This window comes from Pelecanus crispus, chromosome 26 (genome assembly GCF_030463565.1).
Source record: "Pelecanus crispus isolate bPelCri1 chromosome 26, bPelCri1.pri, whole genome shotgun sequence".
NCBI classification, from domain to species: Eukaryota; Metazoa; Chordata; class Aves; order Pelecaniformes; family Pelecanidae; genus Pelecanus; species Pelecanus crispus.
The window spans coordinates 979,621-998,280 of NC_134668.1; the positions used below are offsets into that span (position 1 = coordinate 979,621).

Sequence of the window (18,660 nt, forward strand, 5' to 3'; positions counted from 1 at the left end):
CCCAGCCCTACCCCCTGCACCCACATCCTGCTCCCGCGCCCCCAACCCTGCTCCTGCACCCCACCACTGCCCCCGCACCCCCGTCCTTACTCCCTGCACCCCCACCCCTGCCCCTGCACCCCCACCCCTGCTCCCGCACTCCCGTCCCTGCTCCCGCACCCCTCCACTGCCCCCACACCCCCACCCCTGCCCCCTGCACCCGCAGCCCTCCTTCCTCCTCCCGCCACACCCCCAGCCCTACCCACCGCTGTCCCCACACCCCGGTCCCTGCTCCCTGCACCCCACCCTTGTCCGCCGCACCCCCCTCCCTGCACCCCCATCCCTGCTCCCCGTACCCCACCCCCGTCCCTGCACCCCCGTCCCTGCTCCCGCACCCCCATCCCTGCTCCCCGCACTCCACCCCTGTCCCTGCACCCCCGTCCCTGCTCCCTGCACCCCACCCTTGTCCGCCGCACCCCCCTCCCTGCACCCCCGTCCCTGCCCCCGCACCCCCAGGCCTGCTCCCCGCACCCCACCCCTGCTCCTGCACCCCCAGCCCGGCTCCCGCACCCCACCGCTGTCCCCACACCCCGGTCCCTGCTCCCTGCACCCCACCCTTGTCTGCCGCACCCCCAGTCCTGCTCCCCGTACCCCACCCCCATCCCTGTACCCCTAGCCCTGCTCCCTGCACCCCAGTCCCTGCCCCCCACACCCCACCCCCATCCCTGCACCCCCATCCCTGCCCCCACACCCCTGTCCCCGCACCCCCATCCCCGCACCCCCACCCCTGCTCCCTCTTCCCCCCACCCCTGCCCCCGTCCTCCCCCTTGCTCCCCACCCCTCCCTCCATCCCGGGGCAGCGGGAGGGCGGTGGGCTCTGCCGTGGGGGTACAGGATCAGCACGCTCCACTGCTTTTCCAGGTTTTTTTTCCCAATGTTTTTATTTTCCACTTTTTTTTTTTTTTTTTTCATTTTAATTTTCTTAAAAAAATATGAAGAAGCCCCTGCCCAGAGCCAGGGCGACGGAAGCCCCCAGCAAGGGCCCTGCCGCCTCGGGGACAGGGACCCCCAGGTCCCCACTCTGGCGTGGCACTTCTTCACGGCATGGCGGTGGGTGGCGGGCGGCAGCCGGGCGGCTGCAAATCTGGGTGACGGGTGGCGAATCTGGGCAGGGGCCTCCCTGGCACGGGCAGGGGGCTCCACGGGGCACCGGGGGCTTGGTTTGGTGCCCCAACGCTGCCGCGGCCTGGGAGGGATGGATGGGGCGGGGGGGGGGGGGGGGAGGCTCCCAAACACCAGGTGCCCTCGCACACGCAGACTGGCGTGCACGCATGTGTGCGTGTGCACACGCGTGCCCATCTCCTATGGCCGCAGAAAGACAAAAGCCCCCCCCTCCAGTGCGCGGGGTGAAGCCTGAGCTCTCCGCAGCACCCTGCCCCGCCGGCACGCAGCAAACCCCCCCGCTGCCGTCGCACCCGCGCCCAGCCGACGCCATCGCATGGGGCTGCACCCCGCGACTCACCCGCACGCTCCCGGGGACCCCACAGCCCCCGCTCCACGCCTGCACCCCCCACCCGGCCGCAGGGACGGGAGCGTGGCCGCGCGGTGGGGCCGGGACCCCTTGTGCCCCCCTTGTGCCCCCCTTGTGCCCCCCTTGTGCCCCGGGCGGGCTGGCCCTGGCCCCGCTCCCGCGCCCCAGGGAGATGCTGCAGCGCTGAAGGAGGGGCCGGCGCGGGGGTGACGGGGGGGCACTGTGCAGCCGGCACGGGGTGCAGGAGCCCCCCGACCGCCATCCGCCTCCAGCTCCGGTGCCCGCCGCCCCTTCCCGTGGCCATTAGCCGAAGTAGGGGTTGTCGTGCTGGAAGTTGTAGTCGGGGCAGACCTTCTGGACCAGCTTGTAGTCGATGCTGAGGAAGGAGATGAAGATGCAGATGACCTTGAAGGGCTTGGCGCAGAGCCAGGCGGCGTGGCTCTGCGTGTGCTCGGTGAAGCACACCTTGGAGGGGTCGTACAAGCAGGGCTTGTTCTTGCGCGCCCGGTTGGTCTTCTCGTACTCCACGTGGCAGTTGAGGGCCTTGGCCGGGCGCCCCTCGGGCAGGGTGCTCTGCTGGGGGGGCGGGCGGGGGAGCGGCGGCGGCGCCGGCACTAGCACCTCGAAACCCACCGCCTTGGAGGGGGGCACGATGCTGACCGAGACGTTGCCCAGGCTGGAGGAGTTGTGGCGGAAGTAGACGCTGAAGGTCCCGTTGATGTGGTCGACGATCTTCCCCGTCACCAGCAAGCTGAACTTCAGCGTCTTGATGTTGAAGTAGAAGTCGCCCCAGCCGAAAATCTTCTTGGTGCGGCCGGACTTGAGCGAGGGCTTGCGCCGGGCGCGGGGGCTCGGCAGCTCGGCGGCCGTCTGGTTCTTCTGCCAGTCCCAGGGGCTCCGCGCGGCACCCGAGGGCGTCCCCACAGCCCGGGGGGGCTCGGCCGGAACCAGCCGCCGGGGGTCCAGCGCCGGGGGCTTCAGGGTGCCGTAGGGGACATCCTTGAGGAGGCCGGAGGTGCCCAGCTCCAGGTACCCCAGGGTCTTGGCGATGTGGCCCCCGGCGCACACCGCCTGGGGGAAAGAGGGCAGCGACTGCACGAGCTGTGCCCGCCGCCCCCTTGCTCATCCTCCTGCCCATCCCCGCGCACCCCGGGGTGTCCCTGCACCCCTCCTGAGGCCATGTACCCCTGTGTGTCCCTGCACCCCTGTGTGTCCCTGCACCCCCCTGCACCCCTCCTGAGGCCATGTACCCCTGTGTGTCCCTGCACCCCTGTGTGTCCCTGCACCCCCCTGCACCCCTCCTGAGGCCACGCACCCCGGTGTGTCCCTGCACCCCTGTGTGTCCCTGCACCCCTCCTGAGGCCAAGCACCCCGGTGTGTCCCTGCACCCCTCCCGCCCCCCCGCCTGAGGCCATGTACCCCTGTGTGTCCCTGCACCCCTGTGTGTCCCTGCACCCCTCCTGAGGCCATGTACCCCTGTGTGTCCCTGCACCCCTGTGTGTCCCTGCACCCCCCTGCACCCCTCCTGAGGCCACGCACCCCGGTGTGTCCCTGCACCCCTGTGTCCCTGCACCCCTCCTGAGGCCACGCACCCTGGTGTGTCCCTGCACCCCTCCCGCCCCCCCGCCTGAGGCCACGCACCCCTGTGTGTCCCTGCACCCCTCCTGAGGCCATGTACCCCTGTGTGTCCCTGCACCCCTCCTGAGGCCACGCACCCCGGTGTGTCCCTGCACCCCTGTGTGTCCCTGCACCCCCCTGCACCCCTCCTGAGGCCACGCACCCCGGTGTGTCCCTGCACCCCTCCCGCCCCCCCGCCTGAGGCCACGCACCCCTGTGTGTCCCTGCACCCCTCCTGAGGCCATGTACCCCTGTGTGTCCCTGCACCCCTGTGTGTCCCTGCACCCCTCCTGAGGCCAAGCACCCCGGTGTGTCCCTGCACCCCTCCCGCCCCCCGCCTGAGGCCATGCACCCCTGTGTGTCCCTGCACCCCTCCTGAGGCCACGCACCCCGGTGTGTCCCTGCACCCCTCCCGCCCCCCCTCCTGAGGCCATGCACCCCGGTGTGTCCCTGCACCCCTGTGTGTCCCTGCACCCCTCCTGAGGCCACGCACCCCTGTGTGTCCCTGCACCCCTCCTGCATCCCTCCGGCACCACGCGCCCCACCCCGTCTGCCGTGCCCAGAGCCAACCGTGCCTGCACCCTGCCCACGCCACCCCCAAGCCCTGCTCGCACCCTGTCCCAAACGCACCCCAGGAGCCAGGGCTGCTTCTCCAGCAGCACCCACGTCCCTGTGAGGGGAAAAAGCAGGACGCCAGACAATTCACAGCTGCCTGCCCCACCGCTGCTGAGGCCTATTAAAATGCGGGGGGGGGGGGGACCGGGGGGCAGCAGCGTGTACAGAGCCAGGGATGCATCAGAGCCCCGCGCCGCCTGCCAGGGAAGCCTAATTGCATTACCCAGCGCCTCTGATCTGCAGCTGAAATTACAGAGACCCCCGCCAGGCTGCACGGCAGCTGCTCCGCCCTCCAGGATAATTGCACCGGGCGGACAGGGCTGAAGAGTGGGGTGCATCGTGTGCAGAGTCGGGGGGGGCGCACACGGAATGAGCGGGGACCCCTTGCTCTGCCGGGGGGAGGGCTAGGGTCACTCGCTGCGGTCTGGCAAGGGAGGGAATTTGCAGCGAAAGCAGAAAAGGTGGGCAGCGGAGGGGAGGCAAACGCCAGGCAGCTGCAAGGTTCCCGCACTGGCACGGGGACGCCCCCCTCGCCAACACAGAGCCGGGAGCCCTTGGCAAGGGGTCCCACAGGGTGGGGCGAGGCAGCTCCTCTCCTGGAGGGGTAAATTGAGGCACGGAGCAGCGATGGAGACGCTGCCCGGTCTCTCCAACCCGGGCGAGCTGCGAGGCCAGTTAAGGGGGTGCTGATGGGCGCTGGCATGCCAGGGCCCCTGGAGATGCTGCCAGCGCTGGGGGTCACCCAGCAGCTCCCAGCCACACCAGTCGAGAAAGGGACTGTGCGGACCGAGGGGGCTGGGCCCTGCCTCCCGCCGGTGTCCTCACGCAGTGTCCCCTTTGTGAGGTTCCCCACGGCCATTGCTCTGCCTTGTCCAGCTGCCGGCACCGACGTCGTGCGGCTCAGCAGCGGTGAGCAGAGCCAGCTGGCACCTCTTCAGCCCTGGGACCCCATCTCTGACATGTCCCATGCCCCTTGCCCAAGCCCGCCTGCTCCCCGCCAGCTTCCCCGTCCCTCAGCCTGGCTGCTCCTGGCTCTGCACCCCAGAGCCCGGCGTGCCCCCGCCTGCCCTGCCAGCTGCTCCCGGCACGCAGGATGCTGCTCCGTCAGCCCCAGCCTCGTCAATCACTGTCGCCCGCAAGCTGGCAGGTGCTTGGGCGGCTCTGGCAGTTTTTTTTTTTGCCCTGGACGACCTGTTTCCCGAGGGGCACACCGGGAGGAGGGGAGCGGGGAAGGGGGGTTGTAAGCAGAGAGCCAGCTGGAAGGGGCTGGGGGGGAGCGTGGCGGGGGGCTGTGCCCCAAAGGAGGCGAGGCAAGCCTCAGTGCTGAACCCAGCGGGGCTGGAGGCATGGCAGGAGGCGGTGGGGATGGCTCCCGCCCGCCGTCGCCGGGGTCTCACCCTGGCACCAGCCTCCCTGCAGCGCCGTCAGAATGGCTCAATGCTGTTCCCCCCTTTGGGCTTTTCTCATGCCCCCCGCCAGAGAGGGGTGAGACCCCCCCGGGCCCCATCCTCCACAGCCAGGCAGGTCTGGGCGTGGGGACCGGGCTCTGCTGGGCACCCACCAGGGATGGAGCAGTGGAGCGGGGGGGGCCGCCCCAGCCACGGGCCCCCCGCTTTCCCCGTTCCTCTCCAAGAGCTCTTGAGCCGGAGCCTCTGTCCAGGCTGCGCGCTGCTGTCTGCGGGATCTATTGCCTTATCCTCCTAATGCTGCGTGTGCCGGGCTGAGCCTGTAAATCAGCTCTGGCATGTGCTCACGCTCACCCGTGCCGCACCGGCAGAGGCAGCAGCCTGGGCAGACGAGGCAGCCCAGCCTGGGGAGGGGGGGACAGGGGGCTATGCAGAGCGAAGCAGCCCCCCACTCCGCTCTGGCCGTCCCCCCGGCTCCCTCTCCAATCTCTCTTTGAGTGCGGCTGCTGCCTTCGCCCTTATCTATATTTCAACGCAGCTTCAAAGCCGGGTGCCTTCGCCAGCCAGCGAGAGGGAGCGAGCGCGGCAGGACGCGAGATGGAGAGATAAATGGGGGAGGGGGAGAAGGGCACACACCCCCCCCCCCAGCACCCCCCCATCCAGCCAGGAGAGCGGTGTTTTACGGGTGGGGGGATGACAGGGCAGTGGCCCCGGTGAGACCGCGGCTCCCCCCTGCCCCAGCTCCATCGTTAATCCTGCTCGTACGTATTCATCAGCCTGGGAGCTCCCCGTGCCCCGTGGGGAGGCAGCGGGCCTCACTCCCCATGAGAGGAGCACCGGTAACCCCGCAGCTGGGAGCCCCCAAACCCGCCTGCACCCACGGAGAAGGGACAGGGAGCAGCGCAGAGACTGCAGCCCACGGAGGAACGCACCCACCCGAGCCCCCACCAGCCCGGGGAAGATTTCTGGAGGTTTCTCAGCTCCGCGCTGGCTTTCCATTGCAGCTAGGGCTGAGAGCCAGGCCGGCTGGTTCCCCCCAGCAGTGCTACGTGAGCCACTGTGGTCGTCCTCCCTCTGCCTCAGTTTCCCTTTCCAATTCACCCCCCTTCCGTGATCCCCTGCTAGCGGCGAGGGGGACGCAGTGGAGCCAGGGATGCAATGGGGATGGGGATGCGATGGAAACGGGGCTGCGGTGGGGAACTGATGGAGACAGAGATGCAGGAGGGACAGGGAAGTGACAGGGACCAGCAGGCAGCGGGGAGGGGACGCAGCAGGATACGGTGGGGACGGGCACGTACGGGGGAAGGAGGTGCTGAGCTCCCTGCATCACGCAGGGCTGCGGGTCCCCAGGCCAGGCTTGTGCAGGAGGATGGGGCAGGCTGGGGCCAGGTGCTGCGGGATGCAGGCTGGGCACAGGCAGGGCTCGGGGGGGGGGGGGGGGGAGAAGCCCCCCGTTCCTGCGGGGATAGGGGTGCCCCCAGCCCCTCTCAGGGCAAGGGGCCAGGCTGGCAGCCTCCCACCCCCCCCAGGTCCCTCCCCAGGAGCTGCTGGGGGAGCCGGGGGGGATGAAAGGGAATTGCAGAGCAAGGCAGCGCCTGCTGATGCAGCCAGGGCTATCGATCGCAGCACAAGCGCAGTCCGGGGCCGTGGGCAGCACGGGGGGCCTGGGGCAGACCCCCACTACCCGCAGCCCCTGGTGCAGCGGGCGGCTTCCCCCGGCCAGCCCGGGGGTCTTGGAGCCTGCGGGCAAGGGGCGCGGCGGAGCGGAGGCACAGCCAGCCTCTTCCGCGCCAGCGCTGAGGGGAGCCAAGGTCACCCCCCTGCACCCTGCCGGCGCTGTCGGCATTCAGGGCAGGTCCCACTCACACCTCGCGTTAAATATTAATGGTCCTGTTTGTGAGTGCTTGGGGCGCAGCACGCGCCCGTGAACCTCTCGGACACGCTTTCGCAGGCCTACGTGGGGGTCCCAGCGCCTCCCGGCCCTGCACGGGTGCGTGCAGAGCCCCCTCCCTCCCGGGCTGCACCAGGATCGGTCCCCTGTGCCAGAGGAGGGCTGTGCCCGGCTCTGCCGCGTGCCGCGCTCCGGCTGCGACGCACCGTTCACGTGTGTCTGGTACGCTCGGTTCTTCACTGTCGTACATGCGTGTGCTGCTGCATCCACGCGCCGCCCCAAAACGACGACACGGGTTTTTGCTGCTCTCGAGCCCCTTGCCCACTTTCCTGTGCGTGTGCGTTGCCGCGCAGGGCTGCCGTGTGTCTGCAGGCACCCGTGTGTCGCTCCGCGTGTGCGCAAGCAGCCAGGCAAGGATTCAGGAAGGGCTGGGGGTGGCTGCAGAGGGACTGGGAAGGCTCTCGGTGCCGGCATCAATTTGGCTTGTCAGGACCGGCGGTGATGGCCACTCACATCCCATTTGCCGGTGGGGCCAAGCGCCGTCAGCTGCTCCCCCGAGACCCACGGTCACCTTGGCGGAGGGGAGCGGATGAGCGTGGGGGGCGGGGGTGCCCCAGGGCGGGCTGCGATCAGCTCCCAGCACCCCGAGAACAGGGCCGCGGCTGATGGGGTACCGCCGCAAGGCGAAGCAGCCCCTGCCCGCACCCAGAGCGGAGCACCCGCCGCAACCCCCACCAAAGGCCCTGTCCCTACAGCCAGCCTGGCCCCGATGGCTCCGAGCCGTCCCCCCGCCTCGGTGGGGGTCAGTGGCAGAGCAGGCAATGATCTGCGGATCGGGGTCTCCAGCTCTCCCCATGGGTGCGGGGTCAAGCCGTTCTCTCCCCTGTCACCCCGCTGCCTTCGTTAGTGCAAGGAGATTAATTGGAGGTGGTGAGCGACAATCCCCGCGGGCCCGCTCCCCCCCCTCATGCAGCGCAGCCCGGGGCGGTGTGGCATTTCCAAAGGTTAGCAGCAAACAAGGTGCCTCTGACAGCTCCCATTTATCTCGCCGGCGCCGCGCGGGTGCTAATGCGGTGGCAGGGTGACGCGGTGCAGCGGTGGGCTCTGCTGGGCTGCGGGGAGGGACCCAAGCACGCACCCGAGCGTGCCGAGGCGTGCAACGCACGTCTGAACGACTGCGTGTGGGCGAGAGCGCGCGGCGAGCTCCTGGTGTGCCTGCGTGCAAGCGCGCACGCCCACGGGTGCCAGCAGGTGTGCACCTGCAGCGTGCAGGTGAATGCAACGCATGCCCGCGGTCGCTCGCGGATACACGCGTGAAGTTGAACGTGCACGAATGCCTTCACGTGTCCCACGCGTCCCTGCGAGCACACCTGTGTGGATACATGCACGGTCACACGCTCGCACACGAGGCGAGGTGGCTCTGCGTGCGTGCCTTTGCCAGGGAGCCTCTGCTCCTCGGTGTTTGAGCACCCCGGGGTGAACGCGTTCCTGTGCCTCCTGCCCCATAACGTGTCGGGGGTACGGCCGTGCCCGTGCCTCTGCCCCGCTGGGCACCAGCGTGCCGCTCCGCCTCGGCAAGTGCAGATGGGGCTGGTGAGTGGCAGGCTGCTAATGAAGTCCCCGTGAGGCAAATCTGCAGTGATGGCTCCTCGGTGCCAGGGTAACGAATTAACCTGCTGTTAGGGACACCTGGGCTGGGTCCAGGGTGCTGGGAAGAGCCCTGGGGGCTGCAGAGCAGAAGCGCAAAGCGAGACCGGGCCTGGCTGCCTGTCCCTGCCTGGGGAGGCCGGGACCGAGGATGCTGCTCCTCCAGCAGTGAGGACTCAAGGGCAAAAGGACAGGGCTGCAGGATGGGAAGCGGGGCAGCGAGGGGGCCCGGGGACGGCAGCGGTGTGCAGCCCAGCGGGGGCTACGGGGAGGGCCGCGGGCTGCTGGGCAGGCGTGGGGTGTCACGGGCAGGGGGTGCCGGAATGGGGTGCAGGATGGTCACGGAAGGAAGGGCAGAGCCCCCCCATCTCAGCCTCACAAGGGCAAGAGGAGAAACCCAGTCAGCTGTCCCCAGCCACCCCCATGTCCCACTGACTGCCAGCTCAAAGACCCCTGAAAGCCGTCCCTGGCCAGCAGCTCCAGGGTCGGGGCGCCTGGGGGGGCTGGCTCTGCTCGGTGCACCCTGCCACACTCGCCGGCACAGCCAGCACCGGCCCTGCCCCGCGCGGCACGCCGCCCCGCATCTGTGCAGGAAAGCCGGAGCCCCGCTGCCCACGCACAGCCCGTCCCCTCCTCACCTCCCAGCCCCCTCCAGTGTCCCTCAGCCCCCTCCTCCTGTCCCCCCCTGCTTGCAGCCGGGACCCCCCACCCAGCCACGGGCAGCGGCACCGGCTGCCCCACGCACCCCAGCACAACGGGCAGGACGGATGCGCTGGGGCGAAAGGGCGTCGTGCTCCGGGGGTGCTGAACCTGCCCCAGTCCCAGGCACCGAGGGGTCGTGCAGGTGACAGACAGGGACAAGTCGGGATGCAACGCGCAGCCACACGCACGCAGAGTCGCGGTGACAGCCGGACAAATCCTGCCCTGGAGGGGAGCTCAGTGTGACCACCCAAAGGCCTCCTCAATCTTTCCTCTGCTGCTTCCGTGCCGCAGCCGCCAGCAGTTCGCACGCACCCGAACGCAGCCCAGCGGACCGGTGGCTGCAGAACCCCCAGGATGGGCGACGCCAGCGCCAGCGTGTCCTCGGCGGCGGGCGGGGGGAGAGCCCGGACGAGCTCGCCAAAGGCAAATCTGCCATGGGGTCATTACGGCGCTGCGGAGCTGCCCACACCCACCCTGCACACGCAGCCCGTGGCAGCGGGACCCGCGGAAGCTGCGCTGGGGTCCTGCTCCCGGTGACACCCCTGCCCGAAGCGATGCTCGCGCAAGGGCTGGCGTCGCCTCGTGTGGGAGCGTGACCTGCGCGGGGCTGGGAGAAATCGGCTTCCCGCAGCCGCATTTGCCTTCACCCCCTAAACAGACACCTTGCTCCTTGCAGACGGAAAAAATATGCAAATGCTGTGGCTTTATTAACGCGCTTGGCACGCGCTGGCTAATAAATATTTCATAGCCCGAGTAGGACTTTTTTTTTCCTCCTTCTTCTTTCTTTCGTTTTGGTTCCTTTTCCCTGTCACTCGTTTCCTGCCTTTTCTTTTCTCAGCCGTTGTTTTATTTATTTATTACTTTTAAGGGCTTCACGGTGAGACAGGAGCTGGTAGGTGGCTGGGGGGGGAAGCAAGGAAAAAAATGTACATCCCCAGTCTCTCCCCCATGGGTGAAAAAGAAAAGTGCTGTTAAGAGCAAAGGAAAAAATATAATAGAAGGGAGGAGACAGCACCAGGCAAAGGATTCAGGGCTTGTGTGACTCATTGGACTCAAGGAAGAAAGGAGAATGAATGAGAAAATGAGGAGATAAATGGAGCGGGAAGGGGGAGAGGGGTGTGCAGGCGGGTGTGCACAAGCCGGCGGCGAGGGGGCACGGGGGCGGCGGGAGGGAGGGATGGGGACGTGCGGGCTGATGGGCTCGGAGGAAATTGAATCCTGCTCGCCCAGGCAGCGCGTTGCCAGCGTTCCCCAGAGCCAGCTGGAGCCCAGCCCGCCTGAACCGCCCGGCTTGGGACCAGGCGTCGCGTGGGGACGGGGCGGAAGGGGCTGGGGGTCACCGGGGCGAGGGGCTGCTCCCCGGCCAGCGTGCTGCTGCTTGCCCAGCACGGGCCACGGTGCCGGGGCTGCGGCTGCCTCAGCTGAGCCCCTCGTGCTGCCACAGCACCGAGGAGCCGGGGCCGGCCGCGGGCCGGAGCGTGCAGACACGGGCAGCTCACGTGGATGGCACGCGGGGAAGCAGAGGCAGAGCTGGCAGGGATAGGCCCAGGTCGCTCCTGGGTGCCCGGCAGCCAGGGATGCCCGGCCAGGGTGCCCGCGTACCCCCTCCTCACCCTCTGTGCCTCTGCCTCAGTTTCCCCGCAGTGGAGCAGGCTGCGGGGCTCCCTCCACCCCTCCGGCGCTGCCCCAGCTCTTTGCAGGGTGACGCCTTTCCAGGGGGTGCAGAGAGGCGGCAGCTTCCCCCGAGACCCCCCAAACCAGCGGGACCCCAGGCCCTCAGGAATGCAGCTCCCACCTTCTGCCCGGCTGCCTCTCCTCCCCCCCCGCCCCCCCACCCCCTTGCCTCACCATTTCACTTTATTATTGCAATAAATGTAGCCATAAAAGTGGCAGGTATCGCCGCGCGAGGAGATCGCTTCTCCTGAGCTATGGAAATGTAATTTCGAGTGTGCCCGGGAAATTTTATAAGATCGTATCAGGCGGGATCATAAATTGCATTTCCAGCCCCCCCCCCCCCCCCCGATGAGGCGGGGGGGGTGCGAAGGTCACCGCGGAGAGGGGCAAATGCAGGGCTGTCCCCTCAGCGGGGACCCGGTCCCCGTGGCCCCCCCAGCACTGCACCCCCCCGCTGCCCCCACCTCCCCCCCGCCCCAGCACATTCCCAGGGCCAGCTGGGATTTCTTCTCCCCAGGAGGAGAAGGAAGGGAGGAGCAGCGGCAGGGACACAGCTGTCCCCTGCATCCCCCCCCCAGCAGCAGAGGCTGATTAAACCCCCCCCAGGAGACCCAGGGGCACAGGGGACCCTTACGGGCATCGCTGGGGCTGCAGCTCGTTTCGGGCCGCGCCGGCCGGGGGTCCTGGGGGCTGCACCCTGCCGCAGCCGGGCACCGGCTCCCACCAGGCGCAGGGGACGAGGGGGCCCTGCAAGCCCACCGCCCCCTGCGAGCCCCCTCACGACGCTGGGGGGGGCCTGATCCGGCCCCCGCTTTGCGTGCAGCACCCCGCCCAGGCTCCCGGTCCCAAGCAGGCGCCAGGGGAAGGGGTGTAAAGCATCGCTCTGCTCGCCACGGAGCTGAGGGCTCTGCTGCCCAGCGCCGGGGGGACAGGAGGAGGAACGAGAGGGTCTTTGCCCACCGTGACACCCGCCGAGGCCAGCCCGGCTGCCGGCACAGCCGCGGGGGTCGGACGGGGTCTGTGCCGCCGGCGGCACCGGGCTGAGCAACCCGCCGTGCCCGCGGCGTACAGCACGCAGCCCCTGTCCGAGTAACAGGGTCTGACGGGGATTTATTTGGGAGGGGAAAATTAATCCCCCCCCACCCCGCGAGCGCAGGGCCCTGCAGGCTCTTTGCAGCTGATCATTTCTGCAGGCTGGGCGCTCATTTCCACAATGACTTTCCTTTTGCAACAGCGATCTGGAAAAAAAAGGCGGGGAGGGGGGAACACGGGCACAGGGACGTGATTATTTCTTTAGTAGCAATCCGAGTGGCTGGAGAGGAAGCTTCATCTTTCCTGGGCCATTTACCTTCAGCACCCGAGCGCGAAGGCTGAGCCAGGCAGCTCTTCAGAGATGCTGGAGCTTGGCCAGGGCAGGCGGTGGCGGGGGGTGGGAGGTTTTCGGCTGCCGGGGTCTCAGCGCGGCATCGCCCCGCTGTTGGGCTACCAGCTGCCGGGACTTTGGCTCCCCGGGAGGAGGAGCTGGGGGGGGCGTGGGGGGGGGGGCAAAAGTCATTAATCTGGCAGCGTTAATTGGCACGGGTGCGACTAGCAGTGGGGCTGACGGGCGCTCAGCCTGGTGCTGCTGGCGCAGAGGGAAGCGCCCGCTTTGCCGGCTGCCGCGCTGTCCCAGCTCCGGCCACCCCCCTCCCAGCCCCCCTGCCCACGCCCGGCGGAAAACTGGCAATTAAAACAAGAGGGAGGAAAAAAGCAATAAAGCAGGCCGTGGATTTGAGCCAGAACAACACACTGGAAGAGTAGGAGTGGGTCTGGCCGGGGGGCACCCCTGGGTGCCCCCCCTCTCCAGCCGCTGCTCCCCCTCCCTCGGCAGGAGGCTGAGCTGCGCCACGCTCCAGGCTCCAGCCTTATTGAATCTCCCAGCTCAGGGTGCAAAGGGCACCACAGGGAAGAGTTATTAAAAAAGGGAAATGAGTCGCTTGGAAACCTTCTTTCGGAATAACAGTGTGTGTTTGTTTGGCGATAGATTAGCTCAGCCATGCTGAGCACACAGCACCCGCCGCAAGAACGGTCAGCTCGGGAGATCCGCAGGAATGGGGAGGGGGGGGGGGGGACGCACGGAGCCGCTCCCCGGGCACCGTTCGGGCATCGTTGTGCCGGGGCCGGTTCCTGCAGCTCTGCGCCTGCAGGGACCCCTGGCCAGGCAGGGGCTTGCGGGGCTGCGCCGCCACCCAAACCCCATTCCCCATCCCCTGGCCCCAAATGAGGTATCCATCTCTGAGCCATGAAAGGGTTAAATCCTCCCCATTAATGGGAGCTGGGGGGTGAATAGGGGTGTCCTTGCACCGAAGGGGCTGGCAGCATCTGCTTAAGAGCAAAGCCATCTGTCAGCCGACAACCCAGTAGACGGGTGACAGCTCTTGGGTGACAGCAAGGGAAGGGGAACGAAGTGGGGTGAGCTTCCCGGAGGCTGGCGTCCCACGCCACCAGCCTCCAGCCGGCACGGCCGCCGGCACCGCAAGGCGGGATTTTCCTGGGAAGGGTTAATCTGGGAAGGGAAACCTGCCAGCAACACTCCAGGTGCTTCGCAGACACCCGCTATCTCACCTCCCCGCCTGCCGGGAAGGAGGGAAACCGAGGCACGGTGCCGGGGAGGCACGTTCCTGCAAAAGCACAGGCAGCGGGGCTGGAGCCGGGGTGAGGAAAGACACCGGGTGCCCCGGCTCCGGCCCCGCTGCTGTGCCGAGCCGCCGCACCCCGCTCTCCTCGCAGGCAGCCCAGCTGCACCCTGGTCGCTCCTGCCTGCTCCGGGGCCAGCAGCACGCCGTCCCCCTCCACCTCCGGCTCTCGTTCAGCACCCGGTGTGGATCACGCCGTCACCTGGGCGTCAGGGACCACGGGCCTAAGGTTGGCATCCGCCTCCCGGGATGCTGGCCGGGAATTGCCTTTCCTCCCTGCAAACTTACAGCCGCCTCTTTGAGCTCAAGGACGGCTGTAGGAAGCACCCAGGAGCTACGCCCAAGCCATGGGTCTCTCCCATTGCTCCCAGGTGCACTTGGGGGGCTGGATGGGACCCAAACCAGCGGGAAGCCAAGCCAACCCTACCCTGAGGGACCCCCCAAGATTTAACACTCGACGCACAGGGAAAAAAATCTAATGCATAAACATAAACCAGCAGCCTGAGGAAGGGCTGAGGCCGGGAGATCACCTGCGGGGAGCACTGGGCAGCATCTCTCCCTCCTGCCCAAGTGCTGCCACCTGAAGCCTAAGGAGAAGGGGAATCGGCCTAAGGAGAAGGGGAATCGGCCTAAGGAGAAGGGGAATCCCGGGCAGCAGCAGCTGCGAAGGCCGGGGGGCCCGGGGGAAGCGATCTGCACACACGCGGTGGAAACGGGTGCCCGCTGGGCTGGGAGAGCTTGTCCATGGCAGCGGGGAGCCGCGCACCCTGCGCGCACACAAACACCCCCCCAGCAGTGACAAGTGGCAAACGCACGGCGTGGCAGGCAGACACCCCGGGGGTCCGTCCCTCCTGCAGCGGGAAGGCTCTCCCAAACACCCGCCCCAGGGCCGAAGGCGCCCGCTGTACGGGCGTACGGCGTGCGGCCAGGCGCTCGCCCGCGGGAGGCACCCGCATCCGCCCTTCGCCCATCGCTCCCGCCGCAACCCCGGCCCTGGCAGGACGCGGAGCTGGGGAGCTCGGGTCCGGTGCAGCAACCGGGGCCGGGGGGAGCTGGCGGGGCCCCCCCGCCTGTCGAGCTGCCTCCTGTCCCCCGGAGGGGCTGGGAAAGTTTCTCCCCAAACAGGCCCAGAGGACTGAGGGGGCAGGAACGGCTCCATCTCCCTTCCCCTGCGACCCAGCTGGGCGTGCGGAGCCCAGCCCCTCCCGTCCCCACACCAGGTAGCCCACGGACCACCGGCCGGTCCCGGCCCCACACCGCAGAGGGCTTGGGGCTCGCCGCCCCTGCCAGCGGTGCCCGGGGTCGGTCCCCACGCACGCAGCCGGAGGCTCCCGCACCCGCGTGCCCACCCTGCGCCCCGGGACGGGCCCGCGAGCCTCCGGCCGCGAGTCCCCCACCTCGCCCCCCGCCGCTGCTGCCTGTGCGGGCAGGGAGGGGGACAGGGGCAGCGCCCTGCTCCTGATTTCATCAAAACAAAACCATTCGTCTTGAAGCAGCTCCAGCACCGACAGATGCTCTGCGTTAGATGGACACGGGGGGGGGGGGGGGGGTCACACAGAGCCACCCCCACACGCAGACACACGCGCGCACACATCTACCCATTTATATACGTACGGAGAGGAGCGTGCCGGAGAGAGACAAGTTGCAAGAGCCTTCGCCTGGGGGGGTAGGGTTGTGCGGGGGGGGGGTGGGTGTCCCTGATGTGCATCCAATTCCCGAGAGGGAATTGACTCGTTTGATTTTATTCATGAAACACAGAAAGTAAAAATGGAGTGTCAGGAAATCAGATCTGCTGGGTGATGAGCCCGGCCCCCCCACCCCCCGGCAGGGCTGGGGGGGCAGAAATCCCCCCCGCTCATGAGCACCACGGCCGCTGGCGCCAGATGCAGCTGTAGCCCCCAAACCCAGCAGCTCCTTGCTGGGGGGAAAAGCCTCGGGGGGCTCCAGGAGGAGGTGGCAGAGGGGGGGACACGCAGGGGTGAGTGGCCTTGGGAAGCATTTAGTATCTGGGACCAGGGGGGGGACATGACGGGGAGGGCTCTGCGGGTGGGGAGGATGCCTCCGCATCCGCAGCCTCTGCTCAGCCTCCACGGGCAGGCAAAGGGGCAAGAACAGGCAAAATCCCCCCGCCGCGCCCGGCTTGGCAAGGCCGAGCCTGTCCCTGGCCGAGGAGGCACCCGAGGAGGCGAGATGGGGGGGACACGGGGGGGGACGGAGCTGGCGGGGGGCTGCCCCCCTCGGCAGAGGCGAAGGCCATGCCGGTGCTGGAGCTGAGCCCGCACCGAGTCAGGACAGCGATGAGGCATCACCTCTGCAGGTGGTTTCGGCGCTCACACCCTTGGCGGAGCCGAGGAGACCCCTGGCACCCCAGCTCCTTCTCGGGGTGCAGCAGGGTGTCCCGCCCCCCCCCACCCCAGCACAGCCGGATGGGGGGGGCTCACCCTGCCTCCCCCCTGCCGCAGGCCCGCGCCCGCTGCTCCCACCCGCAGGTGCGATGCAGCTGTGGGGTGCAGGACAAGTGCACCCCACGGCGTGCAGAGGTCTCCCCCCACCCCCCGGCAAAGGGCCCAACCCCCCCACACGTGGCTGCCCCCACGCATCTCGCCCCCCCCCCCCCGCACCTGCCAGACGGCGCCTTCAGCGCCCTGCAATGGGGGGGGGGGCTGCTCGCAACCGGGGGGGTACGGGGGCTGCACCAGCAGCTGGACCCACCGCTACTCCCCCCCCCCCGCCCCACGGGGCCCCCAACTCTGCCCGCTGTGCGAGCGCAGTGCCCCGGACCCCCCGCGCAGAGTCCGGGACAGCCCCGAGCCCTCTGCCAACTTGGGGCGAGCCAGGACCCCCCCCCAACTGTGCAATCCCTGCCCCGTGCCCCCCCCCCGCCACCCAACTCGCCCATTCACCTCCCTGCAACCCCCCCACCCCCCCCCCGCGATTCCACGACCCCCTCCTCAGGATCACACGAGCCCCCCCCCCCCCGCATCGCCCGCTACCTCCGTGACTGCCTGAGCCCCCGCGCGATTGCACGACCCCCCCCCCCCCCCCGCGAACTGCACGGCTCCCCAGCAGCCGCACGGCCCCCCCCAAAACTGCACATCCCCCCCCCCAAATGGCACAGACAACCCCCCCCGATTGGTACCACCCTCCCGATAACTGCACGCCCCCCCCCCCCCCCTCCGGGAAATGCAAACCCCCCCCACCCCCCCCCGGTAATTGCACGCCCCCCCCGGTAATTGCACGCCCCCCCCGGTAATTGCACGCCCCCCCCGGTAGCAGCAGCAACTTTGCCGCCCGCGGGCGGGCGCGGCCCGGGGTGCGGCCGGTCCCCCCCCCCCCCCCCGGTCCCCCTCCGGTCCCCCCCCGCCCCCCCGCACCTGCAGCAGCAGCCAGGGCCCGAGCAGGGGCAGGCGGCGGAGCATCGCGGGGCTCGGCGGGGCTCCCGGGCTGGAGGGAGCGCGGAGGGCGGGCGGCGGCGGGAGGCGGCGGCGAGGGGAGGCAGGAAGAAAGTTGGAGACTTGCTGGGGCCGGGCGGCGCCTCCGCCGCGCCCCGCCAATCCCGGCCCGGGGGGGGGCACCGGGCGGCGGGCACCGGGCGGGGGCGGCTGCGGGGGGCGCCGCGGGGACCCAGCGCCCAGCCCCGGCCCGCACCCCGGGGCGGCTCCGGGCAGGGGAGGGGCCAGAGCTGGGGCTGCCCCCCCCCCCGGGAGACCCCCGCACCCCGGGATGCCCCCGGTCCTGACACTCCCCCCCCCCGGGAGACCCCAGCACCCCGGGATGCCCCTGGTCCTGCTCCCCTCTCCCAGGAGACCCCGGCACCCCCGGATGCCCCCGGTCCTGACCGCCCCCCCCCCCCCCGGGAGACCCCGGCACCCCAGGATGCCCCCGGTCCTGCCCCGCCTCTCCCAGGAGACCCCAGCACCCCAACATGCCCCCAGTCCTGAACCCCTTCTCCCGGGAGACCCCAGCACCCCAGGATGCCCCCGGTCCTGACACCCCCCCCCCCGGAGACCCCAGCACCCCAGGGTGCCCCTGGTCCTGCTCCCCTCTCCCAGGAGACCCCAGCACCCCAGGATGGCCCCGGTCCTGACCCACCTTTCCTGTGAGACCCCAGCACCCCAGGATGCCCCCCCAGTCCTGCCCCACCTCTCCCAGGAGACCCCAGCACCCCAACATACCCCCCTGGTCCTGCCTCCCCTCTCCCGGGAGACCCCAACACCCTGACATGCCCCCAGTCCTGCTCCCCCTCTTCTGGGAGACCCTGGCACCTCAACATGCCCCTGGTCCTGAGCCACCTTTCCTGTGAGACCCCAGCACCCCGGGATGCCCCCGGTCCTGCTCCCCTCTCCTGGGAGACCCCAGCACCCCAGGATGCCCCCGGTCCTGCCCCCCCCGCCTGGGAGACCCCAGCACCCCAGGATGCCCCCGGTCCTGCTCCGGTCTGGGGGGATGCGCTAGACCCTGGGGGGCCAGCCCTGCCCCTCTCCATCCTGCCCACGGGCACCTGGGGCGGGGAGAGGGTCCCCTGCTGCTGGGCCCCCCCAAAGGCTCCAGCAGAGAGGGGGCACCCCCCCCCAGGAGGGGCTGTGGGTGCTGGCCCCCAGGCCCTGCACCCATGCCAAGGGTGCCTGCGCACCCCTGCCTCGCGTGCCCCAGAGCCTGCGAACGCCCCCCCCGCCCCCCCACCACACACGCACCGCGGCGTGGGCTGGGCGCGCGACCCGCGGCGCCTGCATGTACACGTGTGTGCGCACACATGCACACGCGTGTGCTTGTCCCTCCGGCCCGCTGCCGGGCCCCGCTCGCGGGGGTCTGCCCGGCGTTCTCGTATCCCTCCCCAGCTCCGCAGGGATCCCTCCCCAGCACTGTCACTTTACTGTTATTACTACTATTATTATTATTACTATTATTATTATTATTATTATT

At 69.1% G+C, this 18,660-nt stretch overlaps 1 protein-coding gene across 1 annotated transcript; it reads right to left on the bottom strand.

Annotated features, from left to right (window-relative positions):
• Positions 1–1,813: 1,813 nt before the first annotated feature.
• NXPH4 (neurexophilin 4) lies at positions 1,814–17,156 on the bottom strand. The gene is made up of 2 exons (XM_075724874.1): positions 17,112–17,156; positions 1,814–2,581 (listed from the first exon to the last, which is right to left on the bottom strand). Exons 1-2 carry the CDS (start codon positions 17,154–17,156, stop codon positions 1,814–1,816), a joined length of 813 nt encoding a protein of 270 aa, XP_075580989.1.
• Between the last annotated feature and the right edge of the window lie 1,504 nt (positions 17,157–18,660).

Bases quoted from the DNA above. Each gene is read 5' to 3' on its own strand.
- NXPH4 (XM_075724874.1), bottom strand. From the start codon at position 17,156: ATGCTCCGCCGCCTGCCCCTGCTCGGGCCCTGGCTGCTGCTGCAG. The intron at 2,582-17,111 runs GTGCGGGGGGGC...TCTTTCCCCCAG, and splicing joins GGCCCTGGCTGCTGCTGCAG to GCGGTGTGCGCCGGGGGCCA.